At 34.1% G+C, this 21,559-nt stretch overlaps 2 protein-coding genes across 2 annotated transcripts; both read left to right on the top strand.

Moving 5' to 3' along the window:
- Nucleotides 1-5,222: 5,222 nt before the first annotated feature.
- On the top strand, nt 5,223-11,246 carry LOC132544302 (organic cation transporter-like protein). The gene is made up of 8 exons (XM_060207878.1): nt 5,223-5,528; nt 6,353-6,492; nt 7,104-7,337; nt 8,245-8,379; nt 8,805-8,887; nt 9,606-9,720; nt 10,490-10,562; nt 11,172-11,246. Exons 1-8 carry the CDS (start codon nt 5,223-5,225, stop codon nt 11,244-11,246), a joined length of 1,161 nt encoding a protein of 386 aa, XP_060063861.1.
- A 3,894-nt stretch (nt 11,247-15,140) lies between these two features.
- LOC132544339 (solute carrier family 22 member 6-like) lies at nt 15,141-21,500 on the top strand. The gene is made up of 7 exons (XM_060207923.1): nt 15,141-15,470; nt 16,062-16,483; nt 16,670-16,900; nt 17,700-17,917; nt 19,516-19,633; nt 20,022-20,094; nt 21,201-21,500. The coding sequence occupies exons 1-7, from the start codon at nt 15,141-15,143 to the stop codon at nt 21,498-21,500; spliced, it is 1,692 nt and encodes a 563-aa protein (XP_060063906.1).
- Nucleotides 21,501-21,559: the final 59 nt, after the last annotated feature.

Genomic DNA, 21,559 nt, shown 5'->3' with positions numbered 1-21,559 from the left:
CAGCATCCATAAAACGACAGTAATGAGTCCTTGAGAATGCACGACGGTGTGGGCGGTTATGACACCAGCCGCATCAAGGTCCCCAGTATCGTATACACATCCAAGTAGTAAGCATTTTCAGAGTTTAACCATGGTCATAAACAAGAGCATTGTCTATTTGGTCACGTGTTTGTTGGTGAGGTGGAATAATGACTATGGTTATCTGGAAAGATAGTAGTCGTACTATAAGGAACAAATCTAAATATCTTCGAATGAGTATTGTCAATGAAATAGATCGCCAATGGAAATGTTCCACCGAAACGAAATTTACAGCGCATTTTTACTGCGTAGTATGATATCTTCTTCTGTTCATGCTATATGGGCGAAAATTTTGTACATGGAAGCTTTAAACAACAGCAACAATGTGAAAGATCTGAAGGTTGGTGCAGGAAAGTGCCAAAACTGCGAAATAAGAGATATCTTATGATTAAACATATGACGATCGCAAGTAACAAATTAAGTGAATACAATAAACTATTGATATTGTTCAAAGATTTTCTCAAATAATTTAAGCATGCATGTCTGTTTAACATGTTTATTTCGGCGTATGTTCATAGCTTCTACCACATCTTGTATAAACTTGTCTTTTACTTTGATGTTTTTATCTTTTTGAATCGCTGTGTGTTTCAGCGGTTGATAGCACTGATGACCTTTTATGTGTTGAAAGGCCGTTAAAATTGTAGTAATGATAATAATTATCTTGCAATAACTGGTCTGTATATATACACACACAAGCTAACAAATTATCAATGAAGAAATATCCATAACAGATTTATTCTTTGACTGCATAGGTTGTGCATGTGAACTAATGAGAAGGTTTGTTCAATTGACCATGGACAAACATACAGGTATCATTTAACAAAAACTGCACAAGTAATCATTTAAAGTGAAATGCTATATATTTTTTTATGCCGATTTAAAAATTATAAAAAATAGTTCTTAAATTTTGTCCGTTTTCTCGTTTGACCAAATTAAGCTAATGCATTAACGATAAGGAAACGGCTTTCTCTGATAACATTAGATTCCGAAAGTATTTCTTTTATCCTGGCTTTAATACTCTTTACAAGTTTCTATAGTAATTTTGTGAAGGATATAAAGTAAATCACACGGGACTTTGATGTTTTGTGCATTTTCACAACAGTAACAATATGAAGTGATGGTTTTAGGATGGTTTTATAGCATCAACGTCCTATTAACAGCTTGAAGAAGTCCTGAATATACATGCGAGAGGAGAGTGTGTGTTGAATGCGTGTGTGCAAGTGCTATCACACTGAAATATACTGGAAAAGGACATTCCATCCTGTAGTCAGCGGTCAAAGCAATCGTTGCCTTTATAATATCAATGATAATAAGAGTTAAGCAAAATAAAGACGAATAAAGGCAAAGTGAAGAATCACTTAAAATGTTTTTTTTTTAATTAATTAAATACTTGTGAAAAGAATAATCGTGTTTTTGTTTTGCCCAGTGTGTTGGTAGTTTAAATCATCGAAGCGTTTACCTGGAATGTTTTATGTGCTTAGAGAAGTGTTTTAGTTTCATTTTCAGATATCCATGGATGTGAAATCATTGCATGTTCTTCTTAAATTGTGTAATTGAAGAAGCAATTTTGATTTGCCATTTTTAATGTTTCTATCTTAAGATGATGATATAATTCTTCCAACCCTAGATGTCTGCATGCTGCAGCCATGTTGATGAACAATATCGTGTTCCTGTAGCTCAAATGTAACGTACTGGCCTTTTACATAGACGTCCAGGGTTCGATAACTGGCATATGCATGTGCTATATGACAAGGAATGGGGTTATCTGCCCGACCACGTAGGTTTCCCTTGGGTATTGTTGTGAAAGGAAGTTTGTACAAAGATCTGGAGTTTCACAAATATATTTTCATAGTCAAGGTTTAGGTTTAGGATAAACGGTTTAGCCAAAGGTAACCGTCATGAAAAAAACAATCACAAACTGCAGACTGTAGTGAATAATACATATGAAATATTTTTTAATCGGTCAAACCATGTACATATCTACATTTTTTCCAGTCTGTGATATATATTACTTGTTTACCTATATGATAATGAACCTTACCTTACCTGTGCATTGTAGCGATTGTTTATTGTTTACATACGTTCACACGAAATTTAAAATGTTTCATTTGCAATATTAGTTCACGGGATCCATTTAAACATCAAACTGGGAAACGCAGGTGATATGTCTGTTACCAGAAGGGATACAAAGTTGATATGTCTGTTACCAGAAGGGATACACAGTTGATATGTCTGTTACCAGAAGGGATACACAGTTGATATGTCTGTTACCAGAAGGAATACACAGTTGCTGTTACCAGCACAGTTGATATGTCTGTTACCAGAAGGGATACACAGTTGATATGTCTGTTACCAGAAGGGATACACAGTTGATATGTCTGTTACCAGAAGGGGCGCACAGTTGATATGTCTGTTACCAGAAGGGATACACAGTTGATATGTCTGTTACCAGAAGGGATACACAGTTGATATGTCTGTTACCAGAAGGAATACACAGTTGATATGTCTGTTACCAGAAGGGATACACAGTTGATATGTCTGTTACCAGAAGGGATACACAGTTGATATGTCTGTTACCAGAAGGAATACACAGTTGATATGTCTGTTACCAGAAGGGATACACAGTTGATATGTCTGTTACCAGAAGGGATACACAGTTGATATGTCTGTTACCAGAAGGGATACACAGTTGATATGTCTGTTACCAGAAGGAATACACAGTTGATATGTCTGTTACCAGAAGGAATACACAGTTGATATGTCTGTTACCAGAAGGGGCGCACAGTTGATTTGTATGTAACCAGTAGGGATACATAGTTGATATGCCTGTTACCAGTAGGGATACACAGTTGATATATCTGTTACCAGTTATCCGGGTGGAAGATAAATATAAAATTTTATCTATTGATATTTTCTTTCTCAAATATCTTTACAAATATAGAAAATAAACGAAAGCCTGGAATACGCCGTTTAGATTTCCTTCTTAACCAAATACTGACGTCAGCAGGTCCTAATCCACGAACATCCGTAACGATATAGTTTCTCGGTTAATCACATATAGCCATGATATGAAATAGTACAGACACAAAAACTTGATTTTTTATATAAAACTCTCAGTATTTACTCTATTTATATTTTCTTTATTTCATAATGCGTTTTTTCGTTCGTTTGAAATAAAATGGCGCTTGGAAATCTCACTAGAAAGTAATGCAGCTCTCAGATTTCACGAGACAACGTTTTTAGTGTTTCTTCTGGATTTATTTACGTTTTCGTGTAATGGAGTGGATTGATGATGTTGTCATAATAGAAAACAACGGAAGTATAAATGGAAATCGATCCTATCAGTAAATGACGACATTTTCTTTGTAACGGATTATACATTTATATTTTGGACTGCCAGGTCGACGTCTACTGTAGCAGACGAAGTTGACAAACCTTGGTAATCAAGTATGTTACAACGATAATAATAATTGTTTTTGTCAAAATTACACATTTAACAATAAATTTGCTATGTTATACGTAGATAGCTCTGTACAATTACTTATTTTCGTGAAGGCCCATCAACTGTAGATATGTCAGTACACAGTACATGTATATTGATTGTCCTATTTGTTTACCTACGAGACATTTAAATTTATCATTTCCAACATCGACCAAATCGCTGTAAATTATAGTCTAGTCTAGTATACTATAATTTGACGTGTTAATGATATGTAAAATGCAACATAGAGTGTTAATATTACATTTATATCCATCAGGATTACATTTTGAAGGACATCTCACATCGACCATAGTGTGTTCATATGCTTGATGGGCGTTCATAGCCTGCTATACTCCCATTTTATTTATATATAACTAGACTGGAGACTGGTGGTAGAATGGAAATATAAGCCAATTAACATAACTGTTGAATGTAGTAGTTAATATGTCTACATCAAGATAAATAAATATAAAGTGATATAGTAATAATCAATATTCCGTTTATTATATTACAATGTATTTGTATAATGTATGGTGTCACAGTTGAGTGGATCGCACGTGCTGAAATGCGGTAAGTATTAAGGCGAAATGCACCATCATTTGATATGCTTAACAAATGTAATGTATGTATTTTAGAAATATAGTAATTTCTTGATATAGACAGTACGTCTAACGTACGTATCTTTTAACTCAAAATTCAAATATGATGGTAGATATGAGGTTGGTTATATAACCTGGTCTAATTGATATATGAGGTAGTGAGACGGCCATCTAATGTCCTGTGTTGGCAACCTCTGTAGGTTCTAGGTGAACCGAGTATCTAAATATTCTTTATGAATATCACGTCCATGATTACAGTATAATATACCTTGATTTCTCAAGCGAGATGTCAACTTCTGGTTGGCAGTAGGGAGGTCTCGATTAGATCCAATTTTATAGACACTATAAATATGTGTTCTCATCAATACATTATGGTTTCGCTTTCTAGATTTAAAGTTGGAATTCATAGTAGAAGAATGAAACATTTATGGGTGATCCGATTCTCGAAATGAGACTCAAAAAGGGATACATGTGAATAATGCACATTGCTTCATTCTTCAACCTTTGCATAATCCCATAATAATTATGTCATATCTTTTGTATCACAGTCTACCTCTTCATGAGAAAATATTGACCTGACTTACATTTAACATTATATCAGTAAACATTCCATGCGGATACATCACGGACATAAGATACTGTTTATAAACCGTAAGTTATGTCCCTTTTAACTGATCTATTCATTGTCATTTTTCATTTATCTATTTCAAATGCATTATCTTGTTACGATAGTGGTGCTATCAAATGTTTGAACTGTTTAAAGATAATGAGAAATAGACAAAGGCAAGATGGGTCTTCGATATATATATCAACATAGTTCTAAAACGATTTTACTATATGATAAAATATCCAGTCAAGGGGCAATGTTCTAAAATATAGACCCCCGACTCGCAGATAACATAACTGTACACACCGATGTCTATTATCGTAAGGTCATTTGACCAAAATTTGGGTTAAGAAGGATGATGAGTTGAAACAAATAAGAGCTGCATGTTAGTGTAGTTATGTTTATGACATATAACAAGTTCTAAATAATGACCGTCGACACATTCTAAGACGGCATGATGGAGACAGGATCCTTAAATGAATTGCTGGATGATTTGATTGAGAAACATGGAGGGTTTGGACGGTTTCAGCTGTTCATCATGGTTGTAGTTCTGGGAGGGATGTCAGCAGTTACTTTCAGTATGATGATGATGACATTCGCTGGATTCACTCCGGATTGGAGTTGTGTCATAGAAAACGATTTTGTTCAGAATGTTGTCCCTACGAGTACAGTGAAACAATGCTACCCTGCCGTCGACAATATTACAACAACAACATGTGAGATGTTCAATTTTAGCTCAAGTATGAAGACAGTTGTAAGCCAGGTTAGTACTTCAGCATGAAGTTTTATTCAAGTCATCGGTAAACTTTCGTATTTTATCAAAAACCATCTTTGTCTTCTTTGTAAGTCTAGAAACCTTCATTACAAAAAGTACAAAAACCATTTCAACATTATCGTTATCTCATGCATTCGCATACACTTTATATTAATCACACAGGTTTTTTCTCACTTCGAGATTTTTTTCAAAATATATAGATTCTTTTTAATCTACAGGTGATACAGCTCATGATGCATAAATTCCATTTGTATCATACTTTTTATGTTCAAATGTAAATAGATGAAAAATGGTGATGCAATTAAATATAAATTGATATGATGACGTAACATTTGGAACATTTGTCAAAATAAACAGCGATCATCATGTAATGCAGATTATATGATTCAAGATTGAAAACAAAACGAAATTAGTGTATGTATACCCCAGAATGATCTCATTGCAATATATATTTCATATTGCATACAGAAAAGAAAGATGTTTATGTGTATATTTTCTCATAGAAATGTGCAATATGAAACTGGATGTGTTTAAGGTTTGTTAGTATGTCTTATTGTTCCGATGTCATTCATTTGGGAACAAGATATTCCTTACTTTGATTGGTTAAGACTTACATACCGGGTATCGTCGATGAAGCAGAAAACGCTTACCCTTCCGGTTTTATTCTCTTTGTACTTATGTAGTAGTCGCCGTATACATTTTCCATTGGTTTTTATGTTGCCATGGTTTCATCGAATTTATGATTCAACAATTAAGATTCTGATACCAGGGCGATCTTTGCTTTGATGTTTTTCTTATTTATTGCTTGACAGTGGGACTTGGTCTGTGACAGAGCATGGATACCGTCTACCATAACTACTATACAAATGTCGGGTGTACTACTTGGAGGACTATTCACTGGACATTTGGCGGATAAGATTGGACGTAAACCGACTTTCTTCCTTTCCTTGTTGTTATTATCGGTGTTTAATTTATTATGTGGACTTTCGGTAACCTGGGTGATGTTCGCCATTTGTCGGTGTTTTCTTGGTATAGGAATGGGTGGTTATTTAACAATATTCTACCCATACATACTTGAATTCTTCCCAAAGGGGCGTCGGGCGATTTTGACTGCCACTCCAATGTGGGGTATATGGGCTACCGTATTCGCATTCATTACTATGAGTCTACCCGACTGGAAATATCTACACTTTGTGACCGCCGTTTGCGTGGTTCCCTCACTTCTTTGCTGGTGGTTTGTATTATGATATTGTATTATTAAGTAGAATATTTTTTTGTCATATAAATTACTGATTTAAACGAAAATTGTTAATATTTTTTTCTTCTACCATCGAATTCACTACACATCTCAACATATTTAGAATAGACATTCCGTAGCAAGTTAGAGCTTTGCATTATCATCAATCATTTATGCTAATCATGTGATATTCTTTTTACCTCAAACACACGTTTAGCATCAGTCCTTGCAAAATGAATATATAAATTCAAAATAATTCAACAACAAAGCATACAGTCGATATATGAACATCAAATGTCATTTATAATTGATATGAATTCAAACAGGTCAATGCCGGAGAGTTTTCGCTGGCTTGTTATAAACCACAAAAAGGAAGCAGCATTAAAAGTTATACAGCAAATGGCGAATTTCAATAGGAAACCTATACAAAATACTAAAGAGCTGGAAGTCTTGATGGAGGCGAGCGTTCAGGAGCTGACCACTCAAAAGACGTACAGCATACGTGATTTGTTTGTTTCAGCTAAACTTACAAAAATGACATGTCTACAAGTATGGGCATGGTATGTTATCGAATTCCATTGTTTTCGTAGTACAATTGAAAATTGTCCTTGTAGATGCTGTTACTACCTCAATGAACATAAGTCCTTACCAATGGTGGCGATTCACTTTCAACAGTAATCATATATTTTCTTTTTCTGCGTACAATTTTTCTACCTTTCTTTCCGATCTCTGTATTTTCCAACCAAAGTCGTTTTTATAGGTGTTATTCACGCACTGGTATAAACACCTGATGTTAGTCATTCCTATCTAATATTGAAAAATTGGATTTGATCACGTAACTATGCTGTGGAACAGATCTGAAAATAGATTTTGAGTTTTTAAATTAGATATCTTCCTCTATTTCAAATACCTCTACATTTGTCTCAGTAAAACCGAACTTTCATTTTATCACACGGTTGTATTGTTATTCAGTGAAAACATTTGTCATATTTTTTCATGTTACACATTTGTACTAATCAATTATTGTGGCTTCACTGACGTCAAACATCTACGTTGTGACATTTGGCGTAAAAATGCCGTATTCTACCATATTTGTTTCGCCTCCAGTTTTCATGTAATTTTTGAAATTCATGATTTTTAAAATTTCTGTTCGCTCGCTATATTGAAACTTCTTAAACTAGTTTCAGAATTCACATATCCCTGCAGACTCGTGTTAGATCCTGCATTTATATTATTTATTTCACTCTTTGCAATTTTGCTGTCCGTCATAATTTTATGTAATAAAGATTTTAACAAGGCAATGATTTAAACCGATAGTATTGTGTCAAGCTTTTAACGTTTTCTATTATTTTTTTATTATATGCCATACTTTTTAATGCTTTCATATAGAAAATCCGTTATTATTCACCCGCTGCCCTATATTAACAGAAAATCGTTTCATAATTGTCCCCCTGGTTTTTGCTTCAGGCTGGCGTGTGGTTATGGTTATTATGGTGTATCGTTTGAGGTCAAGGGTTTGACCGGAAACGTTTACCTTAATATGGCTCTTCTGAGCATAGCGGAGATTCCTGCCGTGATGACGTTATACTTTTTCACCAACAGGTAAATTGAGATAATAGGGCCCTAAATAGGACACGTGTGTGTGTTCATTAAGATTAGAATTTTAATTCAAATGTCTACAACATGATTGAGGTGTTCCATTGAATATAAGTCATTGGGAATTGGGAAAAAGTTATCGTCGAGAAACAGTTGGCTAGATTCGTAACGGTAAGAAGAGTGTGAGAGCACTGCTTGCAAAATAAATCACAACATGGGTTAATACAAATGCGAACTTTTTTATTTGTATCTAAGGAACAAAAACAAAAGGACATGCCTGTTATGCCATTGATATTTTGAAAAACATTTGTTTGCTAATATCATATTTGTCTGAGTATCTTGTTACATTTGTCGTATGATTTCAAGCTGAAATAACACTATTTTGTCTACATATTTTATTCATTTGCTTTTATTCTATCTAATTCCTTAAGACTTGGAAGGAAGTGGACGTCATTGCTGTTTTGTGGCATAGGGACATTTAGTGCAGTCATTATGGCTGCCATTGAGTTAACTGGTAGGTTCTGATGGTGTTCACCATATTTGATTATGAACGCTATCATCACCTTAGCTAAAAAGATTAAATAAAATTTAAAAGTTTTGAATTACTTCATTAGTATTTCATGATTATTATTTCCTGATTGCCTGATAAATATCTGAGTATAACTTATATTGTTGTAAAAAAAAAAAAAAAAAAAAAAAAACTATTCTTTTTGAAATTGTAACTTTTGTAGTTTCCTCTTTACAATCGAACAGTTTATCCAGCAGTCTGTTTTATTTCGTTCCGACTATTTCTTTTAACAAAACAATGGTTCACTTTCAAGTTTAGTGTTCGGCGTTTGCCCATTCAAGCAATCAACCACAATTTATACCTGTCAGACAAGCTAGTTTCTTATCTATGTACCCACTTCAGCTAAGATTAGTTGGTTAAAGGCCAGGAATATGTACAAGTGCAATGTTGTTGTAAAGTGTCTCGGTTATCAGTGAGCATACTCTTCATAATACCCTAGGTATGTACAGGGCACATAACCCTTACCAAATCAACAAAACTATCACTTAATGAAATTGATCAGATATCTGATTTCAATAACATCAGTAATTGTATGTCACGATTTAGGTCAACGTCTTTATGTTTGCTATTTTTCCCTTCATATCTCAAACTTCATATTTTTTACAATTACTGACAAGTTTACTAGCATGCTTAATTCAGTGTTATACATTTTTTAATATTTCAGATTTACAAAGCAAAGTCTATCGAACAGTTTTTCCGATTATTTCTAAAGTTGCAGTCTCACTTACATGGCTTGCCATCAAACTTTTAGCGATAGAACTGTTTCCAACAGTGATAAGGTGAGATATCTCACATATTTTCAATATAGAAATAAGCTTTGAAATGTTTTAAGCTTCTAGTATGATGTTTGTAAAACCGGTGAAAGTAACTGGTGTCTATAAACGATTCTCGATACCTCGAAATGAAATGAACAGCAAAAGCATAAATTCATCATTAGATGTCAACCTACTTAATTAGAATATGGTTTTACTTGATAATGTCAAATTGAGCTACTGATGACTGTTAGGCTTCAATAATTTGTTGTAATTCGAAATGGGAAACTAGTGGGAACATAATATAAAATCGGGGAAATCGAAATCGATCGAGGTAGATTTGCTAACATTACATACATTATAGAAAAAAAACGAAATAGTTAAATTCAACCCAGAGTAAAAACTACAAATATATGAAATTGGTGTTGGTATGAACAGGGCAGATTGTCTCAATGTTATACAACTTTATATATTCCTTATGGTTACTTCTACTCATAAACCAATTGCTCTAGAACCGATAAACACTAAACTATCAATGCAAACCTGACCTCATATACCGTATACCGAGATATTTCGCCCTAGTACCCATTATACACGAATTCACCTCATATTCATTTAGCTTTCTGGGAATTGTATCAAAGGTTATGTTAGAGCGCAAAAATATTTCGGTATACAGTAACCACCCTTGCTACTGCGAGGACGTTAAACCCACAAAACAAATTTCTGGTTACAGTTAAATATTTATATGTTGCAATATCATGTACAAGCTTAGTTTTGTCTTTGTTTCTAATTTTAGATCGGTTAGCAGTGGGTTATTTAATGCTGTGGCAAGGGTGGGCTCTATGGTTGCTCCTCAGTTTGTGTACCTGGTAAGTTACTATTTCATTCCTTTTTCGGCCAAAGAAACGTAGCCGATTCATTTTATCGTAAAATCATGTATAGAAATGAGATGTATGATTTTAAGTTCGACCACACATCAATTATGAAATAAAATGATTTGATTTGACGCAATATCAACAGTTACGGGATCGCTGAAAAAGGAAAGCTTTTGAATTATAGTATATATTTGATATTTTCGGAAAAGAAATAATGTCATATAGGATACACATATGATAGACACTTTTCCTTTTTCAGAATGACGACACACCTGGTATTCTGTATCTGATATGCAGTGGGGTACTTTCCATAACTTTCGTCTGTGTTTGTTTTATGCCGGAGACAAAAAACAGGTTACTACCAGATGAAATGTCCGACTTCGGTACTAAACATCTGAAAACAAAATCTTATCCGCTAAAAATTTCAAACGTGACTTCTGATATCAAGAAAGAGAAAGACAATATGATTTTCACAACTCACATATAACAAGTGTATCTACAAACATTGAAGTTTTTATTTGGGATATTCTTTTATTTGATTCGCTCTATGTGACTGTGAATAAGGTAAATTTTTGTACGGGTTTCCTTTCATTGATAATGTAGGTACCCGCAATCTACAAATTTTCATGTGCACCAACTGAATCATATGACAAAGATTTAAAAACAGAAAATCCATGAGTATTGTCCATGAAATAATTCCGAAAGGAAAATTTTTATTTCAAACCATAACGACGTTTACATTATAAATTTACTGCATTGTATGATTTCTGCTTCCTTTGATCACTAAATTGTAATATGCAATACTGTTTGTATATGATCATAAGAAATGTAAACAATATTAAACAACTAAAATATACTAGAAATCTTAGAGTGCTACACATCATACTAAACTACTATAGTTTAAGTCATTTTCTTATATATCTATAATATATATTAAGAATCATCATGTGACTGCCTTCGGGAGATAACAATGAAATGACGTCACTTACTCGCTAAATTAATTATGGCGTATCAATGAAGACCGTTGCTGAAATGCCAAGATGACTCCAAAAGGGACATGGAAAGAAGAATGTCAATTTTGCCATTTGCAGTAGTTCAGTCATTAGCTAAAGTTAGCTGGAAGGCATTTGAAGTCAGTTACATATATCATGGTATTCAGATATCAAATTTTCCGAAGGCTCATAGAACATCTGACGGTCGATGTGTGTACGCGGCCTAGAGGGGATATGTAAAATGTAAAAAAAAGTTATAACACTCTTGATCTTTGAGTGAAAATTAGTGTTTGAATGGTTATTTGATTTGCTTAGTAAAACCATAAAAATTATTTTTAAAACCTTAAACGTCTAAATTGCAAAACAGATCATAGTAAAATAGCTTGTATATGGTATATTTTCACATCAAACAAACAAACCTTCAAACAACGATGAGTACCCAGATAAATGAATATAGTCTATATTTAGCATTTTGATGTTTTTCAAGTTCAAGATCGCATAACTTTTTTTTATCTTTCAGTATTTTGTCACATATCTAACATCACAATGTAAAGATAAACGTGCAATTACAATACAGTATCAATTGATGCAAGAGTTTTACCTATCTAATTAGTTTTTGGACCAAAACCTGACCCTTGGTGTACACATGTGGTTCACTACATTAAATGAATTATAGCACAGGCCCCTGGGGCCTTTTGGACTTTTTAAACCCGTTTCCTGGTTTGTCACTCAATGTGCTGCCAATAACACCCATTTTGGTTTAAATTGGTTTGTTGGCAAAATTCTATTGTTCCTGTAGGAGGTCCTTTCTGACTCTATATTATTCTGGTCACGGCACCATAACTGCTGTAACTAATGGGTTGGAAAACTTGTTCGCGTTGAGTAGATATTCTTAGTAATCTATAATAGCTAAGTATTCGTGTTTCAAAATTCAAACTTAATCTCATAATTTATTTCTTTATGGAATAAGAGTGAGACACCATTTTTGAAAACTATGCTGTGATGCCATTACAAAGTCCAGCTTAAAGAAATCGGCCCTTTCTGTCATGTGGAAACTGTTCATGGTTCAATGATAGAACTCTATTGTCTATGCATATATGTCTTGCAAGTTCATGTGGAGTTTCAAATCAACCGTGTCCATTCTTGCTATAAACGCTATTTAGCGGCTAAAGCCAACACTTGTAATGAATTATGCTGATGATGAATTCTTAGGTTTTATGTTTTGAAATACGATGACTTCATTGGATTGTAACTTAAGACAAACAATATGAATAGGTTGATAAACAGCTATAGTGTACTGTGCGTACTTTGCCCTCCACAATCGATGCCGACAATATCCGCTATCTTGCTTGATTGTGTATCTATGTCTAGCTTTAGATAATGAGCAATAATATTGTGCATGGGAAGCTTGCAACAACAATTACTACTTAAAATTCTGTGAGAGACCTGAAGATATATATCTGAAAGTGCAAAATGATAAAATAATAAATATCTTAAGATTAAACACGTGAATATTGCAAGCAACGACACAAGGTAATACAATTAGCTAGTTCTAAATGTTAGTAAAGTTAAGAACGTGTGTAATAAACAAACAATAACAACCTGAAATTATCTTTTTAAAAAAGTTTAAGGATGCGTGTCACTTTAACATGTTTATTTCCGCCGGAAAGTAATAATGTTTTGCTTGATTTAAATAGTTCATACCACGTATTGTTTGTCCTGATCTATATAAACATCGAAAGCTAACAAATCGTCTGTAAAGAAATATCGATAACAGATTTATCATTTGACTGAATACATTGTACATGTGATCTAATGACACGGTATGTTCTGTTTACCATGGATAACCATACAGGTATCATTCAACAATGAACTCACAAACGGATCACGAAAAATTTTGTAAGTAAACTTTTTTTGTTTGTAAGGCTGACTTATAAAATGGATGCCACAAAATATCCTTATTATTTCGAGTCTTTCTGATCGCAGTAATGACAGCATACTTATAACGGCTCAGTAAAATCAATGGTGGTCATTTTATCTTAACTATCTGAAAATATCATGATAATAGTGTGAATATTAGAGTTATTGTATGGATAGTACATGATGTACATAGAAACAAAAATATATCCGGAGGTATATTCAACATTAACATCGAATGGTATCATTACGTCTAACATCAATGATAGTGATTTTCAGTTCGATATAAATATCATCATTTCAGGAAACCGAAAATAAGTCGCTGCGTGTTTTTATACTTTTAACAAAATCTAACTGGAAAATATTCATCAGATGGAGAAGTAGATGTAATATTTGATAATCGGTTTTTGTGGAAGCACATACACAACGAATGTGTTCAATATTATGTACTTGTAATAAAAGATATTTGCTATGAAGATGAAACAGATTTATACTTGTTATCAGAGTAAATATATGAAGCTATTAAATGGAGGGTACACTATGTACATATGTACTTATCCGGAAGTGATGAGAGTATAGATACACAATGCTTATCAGAAGGTATATTAAATGATATGATAGTTAATGATATCAACACGACTGATGGTAGTGAGAATGATTTTGACTTTTTTTAGAAGAAAAAAAATACATCATTTATAGAAACCGAAAGTAAGTAAGCCACAACGTGTGTTATATTTTTTTTATAAAATAACAAAAAAGATAGCATGGGAAATATTTATCAGAAAATTCAAGAAATGTGTTCTTTCACCAATCAATAATTGATACATGCGGAAGAACATCACAAAAGATCGATTTCCAGATTAGATAATGTAATAAGAGGTATTGTCATGGCAATGGAATCGCTTATGAAATTTTATATTTATAATAACAATTAATTAAAGGCAATAATTATTATACGATGATATTTCTAACGGTGATCAATAATCAAAACGAATAATCGTCCAAGGGAACATTTCTGCGAAAAATAGTCACAATAATGTCCCCGAATACTTTCGCATCTGCACTTGTGGAATACATTTCGTTGGTGCAAAGAAACAGTCTACATGACGACCACAAGATATATAGATAACAGAAAATGTATGTCTTATGGTGTAACAAATTGCTTGAAATACTATATTATTACACAAGTGAATAACCCCAGTTAATACAACGAGTTTGATACAATAGATCTGAATCATTGATTAATCAGCAAAATACAGCTGCTTCGACCTTCTAGGACTTGTCAGTGATGCTATGAGCCTAAATGCGGAAGCCTAGTAGAAGACTGGAGGAAATCAAAAGCGACCAAAAAGGAAAGTCAAAATCCTGATAGAGAGGTGCTGTACCCCAATAATTCAATAATATCGTAATTTTTATATATCGTCTTATTATAGAACAACATCTAGTTCATGAGTATATTCTTAACGGTGCCAGAATTGGAATTTATTCAAATGTGCCATGTAGATTACGGCAAACTTCGGGGACTAACATTCCACCAGCAAAATTCAGTTTGATATTATACTAATGATTAAAATTGTATTATTTAACATAGGGTTGTGTGCGAAATCGAACAATCATATGGAACAGAGTGAAATAAGTGGTAGAAACACCTATTAGCATTAACATGACATCGGCATTAAGTTTATACATGGAGAACGTGATCGAGGAGAGTGGAGGCTTTGGGAGGTTCCAGACTCTTCTCTTTCTTGTTACCATGCCTGCCAAGTTCGGGATGGGATGGAGCATGTTGATGATGTCCATAGCAGGGGCCGTGCCGGAATGGTGGTGTATGGATGATGACTCGTCTGAGCCCGGAAACAGCACAGAATCACCGGTACAGAGATACCAGAATGACAGCAACTTGTATGAGTGTTCGTTTAGAGGTTCCGGAAATTCCACAAAAGAGTGCCAGACATTCAAGCTTAACGATAGCCTGTACACAATTGTCAACGAGGTAAGTAGTAGTACAGCTTTTCATCAAATGAAATGTAGTAATATATCGGTTATAACACCCCCAAAAGGGTAACTGTAACACCTTATAACATTTACCCTAGTTCAAAATGGTCTGATTTCCAAACTATTTGAACATGGTATAAGTTTGAGACCGGACATCATTATTCTTTAAGACAATCGCGTTACCTCCTTGAGGTTTTTATACGGCGTTATCTACATAGTTACTGTGCATTCAAGCTTGCCTAGAAAACTATTATTTATGGCATTATGTATATCTTACGATGATTGTTAAGATGATAAGATGCTCTAAATAAAACAAAAATGCAGTACCAGATTAACGTTCCTCGAAAGTTCTCACTCCTGCTTGCCTTTTCTTATAAATCTAGGGTTTGGTTTTTGTCAGAACTACATACCAAATTTTGAATATCACACATCAATCCCTAATAATAGTTTCGCTGTTAAAAAGTTATTAAGTACATACTTTTATATGGGTAAATATTTACTATCCTAAACATTTGCATGGTATTGTGTACGTTTCTGCATATATATTGCAGTGTGTACAGTATGCTAAGTCTAACTGATATATTTTCAGTGGGACTTGATATGTGATCGGGACGACATCCCGTCCACGATTACCACAATACAGATGTCTGGGATACTGGTCAGTGGGCTGATCGCTGGACAATTCGCCGATTACTACGGCCGCAAACCTACCTATTTTCTGTCAATGCTGATTCTTCTACTGGGAAATATTGGATGTGCTTTCTCTGTAGGCTGGGAAATGTTTGCTGCTTTTCGTTTCCTGATTGGCTTTGCTTTAGGATGTTACATCACTGTGTATTATACTTATATGATAGAATTCACTCCCACCAAGTATCGCGCTATTATTGTAACGATTCCACTCTGGCCTTTAGGCCTATGTGTATTGGCCTTGGTTGGTTGGTGGCTACATGATTGGAAGGCTCTACACATTGCCAACGCCATTGCCATCGCCCCGCTGTTGTTGTTCTGGGGGTGAGTTGAAATATTAAAATATAAATCATTTACTTATATTTCCGACGATTTTCCATTTCCAATGTAATTTGGAAAAGTTCTAAAAATATATTTTGAAGTCAGTACCTTGATATATTGTGTCTAATTGTTTTTAATGGTTTGTTTGAGTGATCTTAATCATATCCTCTTGTACTTTCTTTGGTACAGCCTGGTTCCGGAGAGTTTTCGATGGCTTGTGTCACACAATAGATTACCAGAAGCAGAATCAGTTATCAATAGGATAGCAAGGACTAACGGCCGCCCAACACCTGACCTTTGTGGACTAGTCGAGGTCACAAGGGCAGAGGTCAAGCCGAATCAACGACGAGTTTACAGTGTCAAGGATCTATTCAGTTCATGGATGTTGTTCAAAACCACCGTCTTGTTGGCAATAAGCTGGTAATTTGCTGTTTCTGATAGTTGTTACGAAAACATGTATGACCTCGGAAGAAAAATACCTGTTTGCATTAGATGAAATTATATACGAGTTCGAGGGTATCTTTTGTTTTTATGCATGTTTTATACACCGACGTTTTATCGAGTACTCTATTCTATTTATTTCTCCTAATGATAAAATTAAATCAAAATGGCATTTTTCGCCCTTTTTCAAAAATACATCGTAAGTTTTTTCTCGTTTTGTTTCATGACACTTTTGTGTACTTGCTGTTTTATCTCTATTTTGAATATGCTGAATATACACATGTAGTAGAACTGACTCTAGCATAATCAGATATATAAAAATTAAAATACTTACCGATTTATAGGTCTAGGTACTCCTCCCCATCTACATTTTGACATTTCTTTCAGGCATATTGAATTTCCTTTGTCGCCTCCTATTTTTACAATTCATGCCCTTAGCATCACTGACGATCTCTAGAAGGACAAAACAGCTGTATGATGCAGTTTAAGACATTTTGTTGGCTCTACTGTATCCAACTGTGAATTTGTATCAAGACATATTATTCATTTGTGTGTCTTTTGAACAATCTGCGATAACTTTAAGACTGTTCTATTCAATGTTTATGTTAACGTTGTAATGTTAATCCTAAATTTCGATCTGAAATATATATGTTAATTTTGAATGTTAATATTAAATGCTCGAAAACTTATTTGGATGTATATGTATGAAAGTCACTATTTTTCTATACATTTCCTTGTTTCTTCATTTTTGTTGAAATTAGAATGTATTCTTTCACAGGTTCTGCAGCTCCTATGTGTACTACGCCATATCATTTGGCGTTCAGAATCTCTCTGGGGACATTTACTTTAATTTCTTTCTCATCCAAGTGATAGACATTCCGGCTATGATGTTAACGTATGTCCTGGTTAACGTCGTGGGTAGAAGGCCTTTGGCCGTCGCCCTTTACGCCCTGGGAGGATTGACAGGGCTTGCTGTAGCCGCTATAGAAATATCAGGTAAGTGACCAGCTAAGGCTTTAAACGATTTTGTTTCCTCGATAGACATCTACTGTTAAAGAGCGATAAGTTTCTAGTTAATTATAAAGCTGTAAAGTGGTAAGTGAAAACAATTCAAACTCTTGCCACAGTGAATTAATCATATAACGATTCCACGGTTGTATTAAACCTTTGAGTCTCTGAGGTCAGGTATCAGTTTCAGGATTTTAACTCTAGTTTTGAAAGTTTCACGTTGTAAAAATGCTATCTCCATTTCTTACAATACCTATACATCTATAAACAAAGGAAAATGTAGGAATTAAAAACATTTTTACAGTAAATATAGGACCAAACGTGAGGACTCCTGCCTCATTGCAATGGAAATCTGTGAACCAGCGGCAATAGGGAAAGTCTAGTATACAATATATTGTTCCGTTTCTTTTCCGCTTGTGTGTTAATCATGGTTGGTCAGTTATCGTCGTAATGTCGTATTATTGTTATGGTATTTCAGATTCTTTACCAAAGTTTCCATTCTTATTTCAAATCTTTAACTTGGATTCTGCAGGCATATCTCTAATTGACCTTCTTGTTATTTACCATAGATTCTGTAGGAAAAATTCCCTATTTTATTTCGGATTTATCACATTATCACGGGGAAAGAATTTTCAGACAATTGCTATACTTGTGTTGTCAACAGGACCCGTATAAAGTTAATCTTTTCTATGATTAGAATTAGCATAGTTAAAACATTTGAAACAAAAGTAATCAGAAACTGCTCGACTTAGATAAAATACAAACTGTGGAAATAATCATCAAAATGACATATTTGTGTCGAAGGCTGAAAACTTATATACATTTCAAATGATATTTACCTAGTCTAGTAGCATTGTAATGTTATCTGGATGATATCTGTAGTTCTCTGTAGGTAACTCAGTAAATCAATGACTCGGACAGACTGAAAAAGTCATTAACATATCTATTGATAGAAAATAGCATTAACGTACACCATATTTCTCATTTGTAAATTATCTAGATTTGGCAAATCGACACTGATTGAATTGTGTTTCATTTAAGAATTGAACTGCTTTCAGTTGGCATTCACAGGCATATCGATGTCAACAAGATAAAGGGAAGATTCAATGAAGCGCGAAGTATTTCAGGTTGAATCTGAACTTATCCAGTTGACATTCATGGGTACATGACTGCCAACTGAAAGCAGTCCAATGCTAATATTTGATGCTTTCAATTTTCGTCTTTTCATATTGAAAGACAACCTCAATTTGTTTACATTACTTAATGCTGTTGACAGTTCATGAACTGTTAATACACAGCCGTTATCGGTAAGATTACATCGTAGCAATGTCATACAGTGATAAATACTTGGTAAGAAGACAAATTTAACGGTATTTTATATTTGACATTGTATTATTTTTCTTACATAATAAGAATTTCTATTGCATCATTGGATTCTTTGTTTTCTTTCCCGGGTAATTATTGAATTTAGATCATGGTGTTTTATCTCAATTAATCGTTTTCTCCAATAATGCAGAAATATCAAAAATATTGTCATAACGGCATTACTTTTTTTCAATTTTGACTCGTCTTACAACCTAACCCAGATATCGCTGATAAGGAAACCATGAGGACAGTTTTCGCCTTGATAACAAAAGTAGCTGTGGTCATGGCTTGGTCTGGTTTACAACTATTGACTTCAGAGTCCTACCCTACCGTTGTAAGGTGAGAATAGCAGCATCACTTCTACTTTAATTTTAACCTTCACATCACCAGGTGGCAATCGTGTCTGTCTGTACAAAAAGATGTTATTGCGTTAATTCCATTGAAAAAAATAAATAAAGGGTCTTTACATGACTTTTCAATCTCAGATGAGGAAAATGGAAACAAATATGATATCTTTCTTATGAAATGAACGATTGCTGTCGCAAAATTACTGAAAATTGAAAATCTTAGCAATTATCTTTATTGCGATGTCATAATGCATTCAGCGAATAACTGAAGTTATTTTTATCTTCTGAGGTTAGCAGAAGGTTATATAACATGAATTCATATGCAAAATAAGATAAAGCATGAGTGCTGCAATTATTTGATTAATGTTATGATGTAACAGGAACATTGGGTACGGATTGCAGAGTGCTGTGGCAAGAACTGGTAGCATGTTAGCTCCTAAAATTGTTTACCTTGTAAGTATCCTATCCTCAAAACGTTGTGTAATTAAAACTTTTTATTTATGTTTGTAATTCAAATCTCGATCACCAGAGTCTCTAGACAATTAATAACAATGAGGTTATACGAGACACTTAAGTGAATAACCACTCTTCAAGAACGAAAAAGTAACTGGCATATCATCAAAATCTTAATATAAACTCACATGCTATTAAATCATGGCAAAATATGAGCAATACAAACATATACACGGGACCTATGAAAACAGAATACCATGTATTCCGGAAGGGAAAACGTCTTCTGCTTCATTGACGACACTCTCCATGTAATTTTTTGTAAATTCAAGGAAGCTAGAAATTCTCAAATGAGAACATTGTATACAACAACGGAAACAACAAGCAGACTAGCGACCATCAAACACGTCCAGCTTCATATCGCACAAAGAAATAGAATATTCTTAATGAGATTACTATGACGACCGTAAAACTTCCCTTTAATTTTCATCAACCTGCATCTTTCGAAAACTTGTCTTACGAGTTTGCCCGTCATTTGACGACTTCTTGCTTGGAAATTGTGATAATGGGAACAGACCCTTGAATATCGAATCATCTGCGACATGTAAACAACACAGGTTTAGGGATGCACGTGTGTTGTTATCCAGAAATGGAAAATTTACATCACCACGCCTATCATATAGCTTGGTGGAGAGCTGTACTTGCTGGACTCATTGCAAGAATAGATCCAGATAAAAGGCTGATGTAGAAGAGACATGACATGAATAATGACATGAACTGCCTCATGATTCAGTCTAGGACTAGTCAGTAATGTTAAAAGGCCTGAAAGAGAAAATTCAACATTGGTCGAAAGAAATGCCAAAAGGAGGATGGGGAGGTACTCTTAACGCAGAGTTTGTTAAATTTCATCAATCTGATGATTTTAATTTTTGTTTGATATCAAATGAATGTCAATTTCATGCCCATATTCTGAAAGGGTACGTAATTTTGTTAATAAGGTAATAGTACATTTAAGCACACATTTTAAATGATTTTTCGATTTTCGCAGACTCCATTTGAGAAAAATATATTCAATTTCATAATAAAAAAATCTAATATCTTTTCTTCAGAATAACGACGTGCCAGGAATAATGTACTTTTTAGCGGGAGGGTGCATGTTATTGACAGCTGTTGCTTGTGTATTTCTAATGGAAACGAAAGACAGAGTCCTGGTGGATAGCCTCAAAAGTGATACAGTGCATAAAGATCCAGAGAAGGAGAGACTTATTTCAGACACAAACCCTAAAATGGAGTATACAGACAATAAGACTAATATGAATGTTGATGGTGTTGAATTTGAAAATAATGATTTAACTGCCTCTAGTCATCTCATTAGTGTTGCAGAAAAGCAAATGGAAGACAATGTATGAAGGCGGCAAAGCGACGTATACTAATACATCAATTACCATCTCCATTTCAAATATCAGGA

This window comes from Ylistrum balloti, unplaced genomic scaffold, assembly GCF_031769215.1.
Source record: "Ylistrum balloti isolate Yb309-2 unplaced genomic scaffold, AGI_CSIRO_Ybal_v1 Utg369790, whole genome shotgun sequence".
Classification (NCBI taxonomy): Eukaryota; Metazoa; Mollusca; class Bivalvia; order Pectinida; family Pectinidae; genus Ylistrum; species Ylistrum balloti.
The sequence above is the reverse complement of the archived record's forward strand: the minus strand, read 5'-3'. Positions and strand labels throughout refer to the sequence as shown.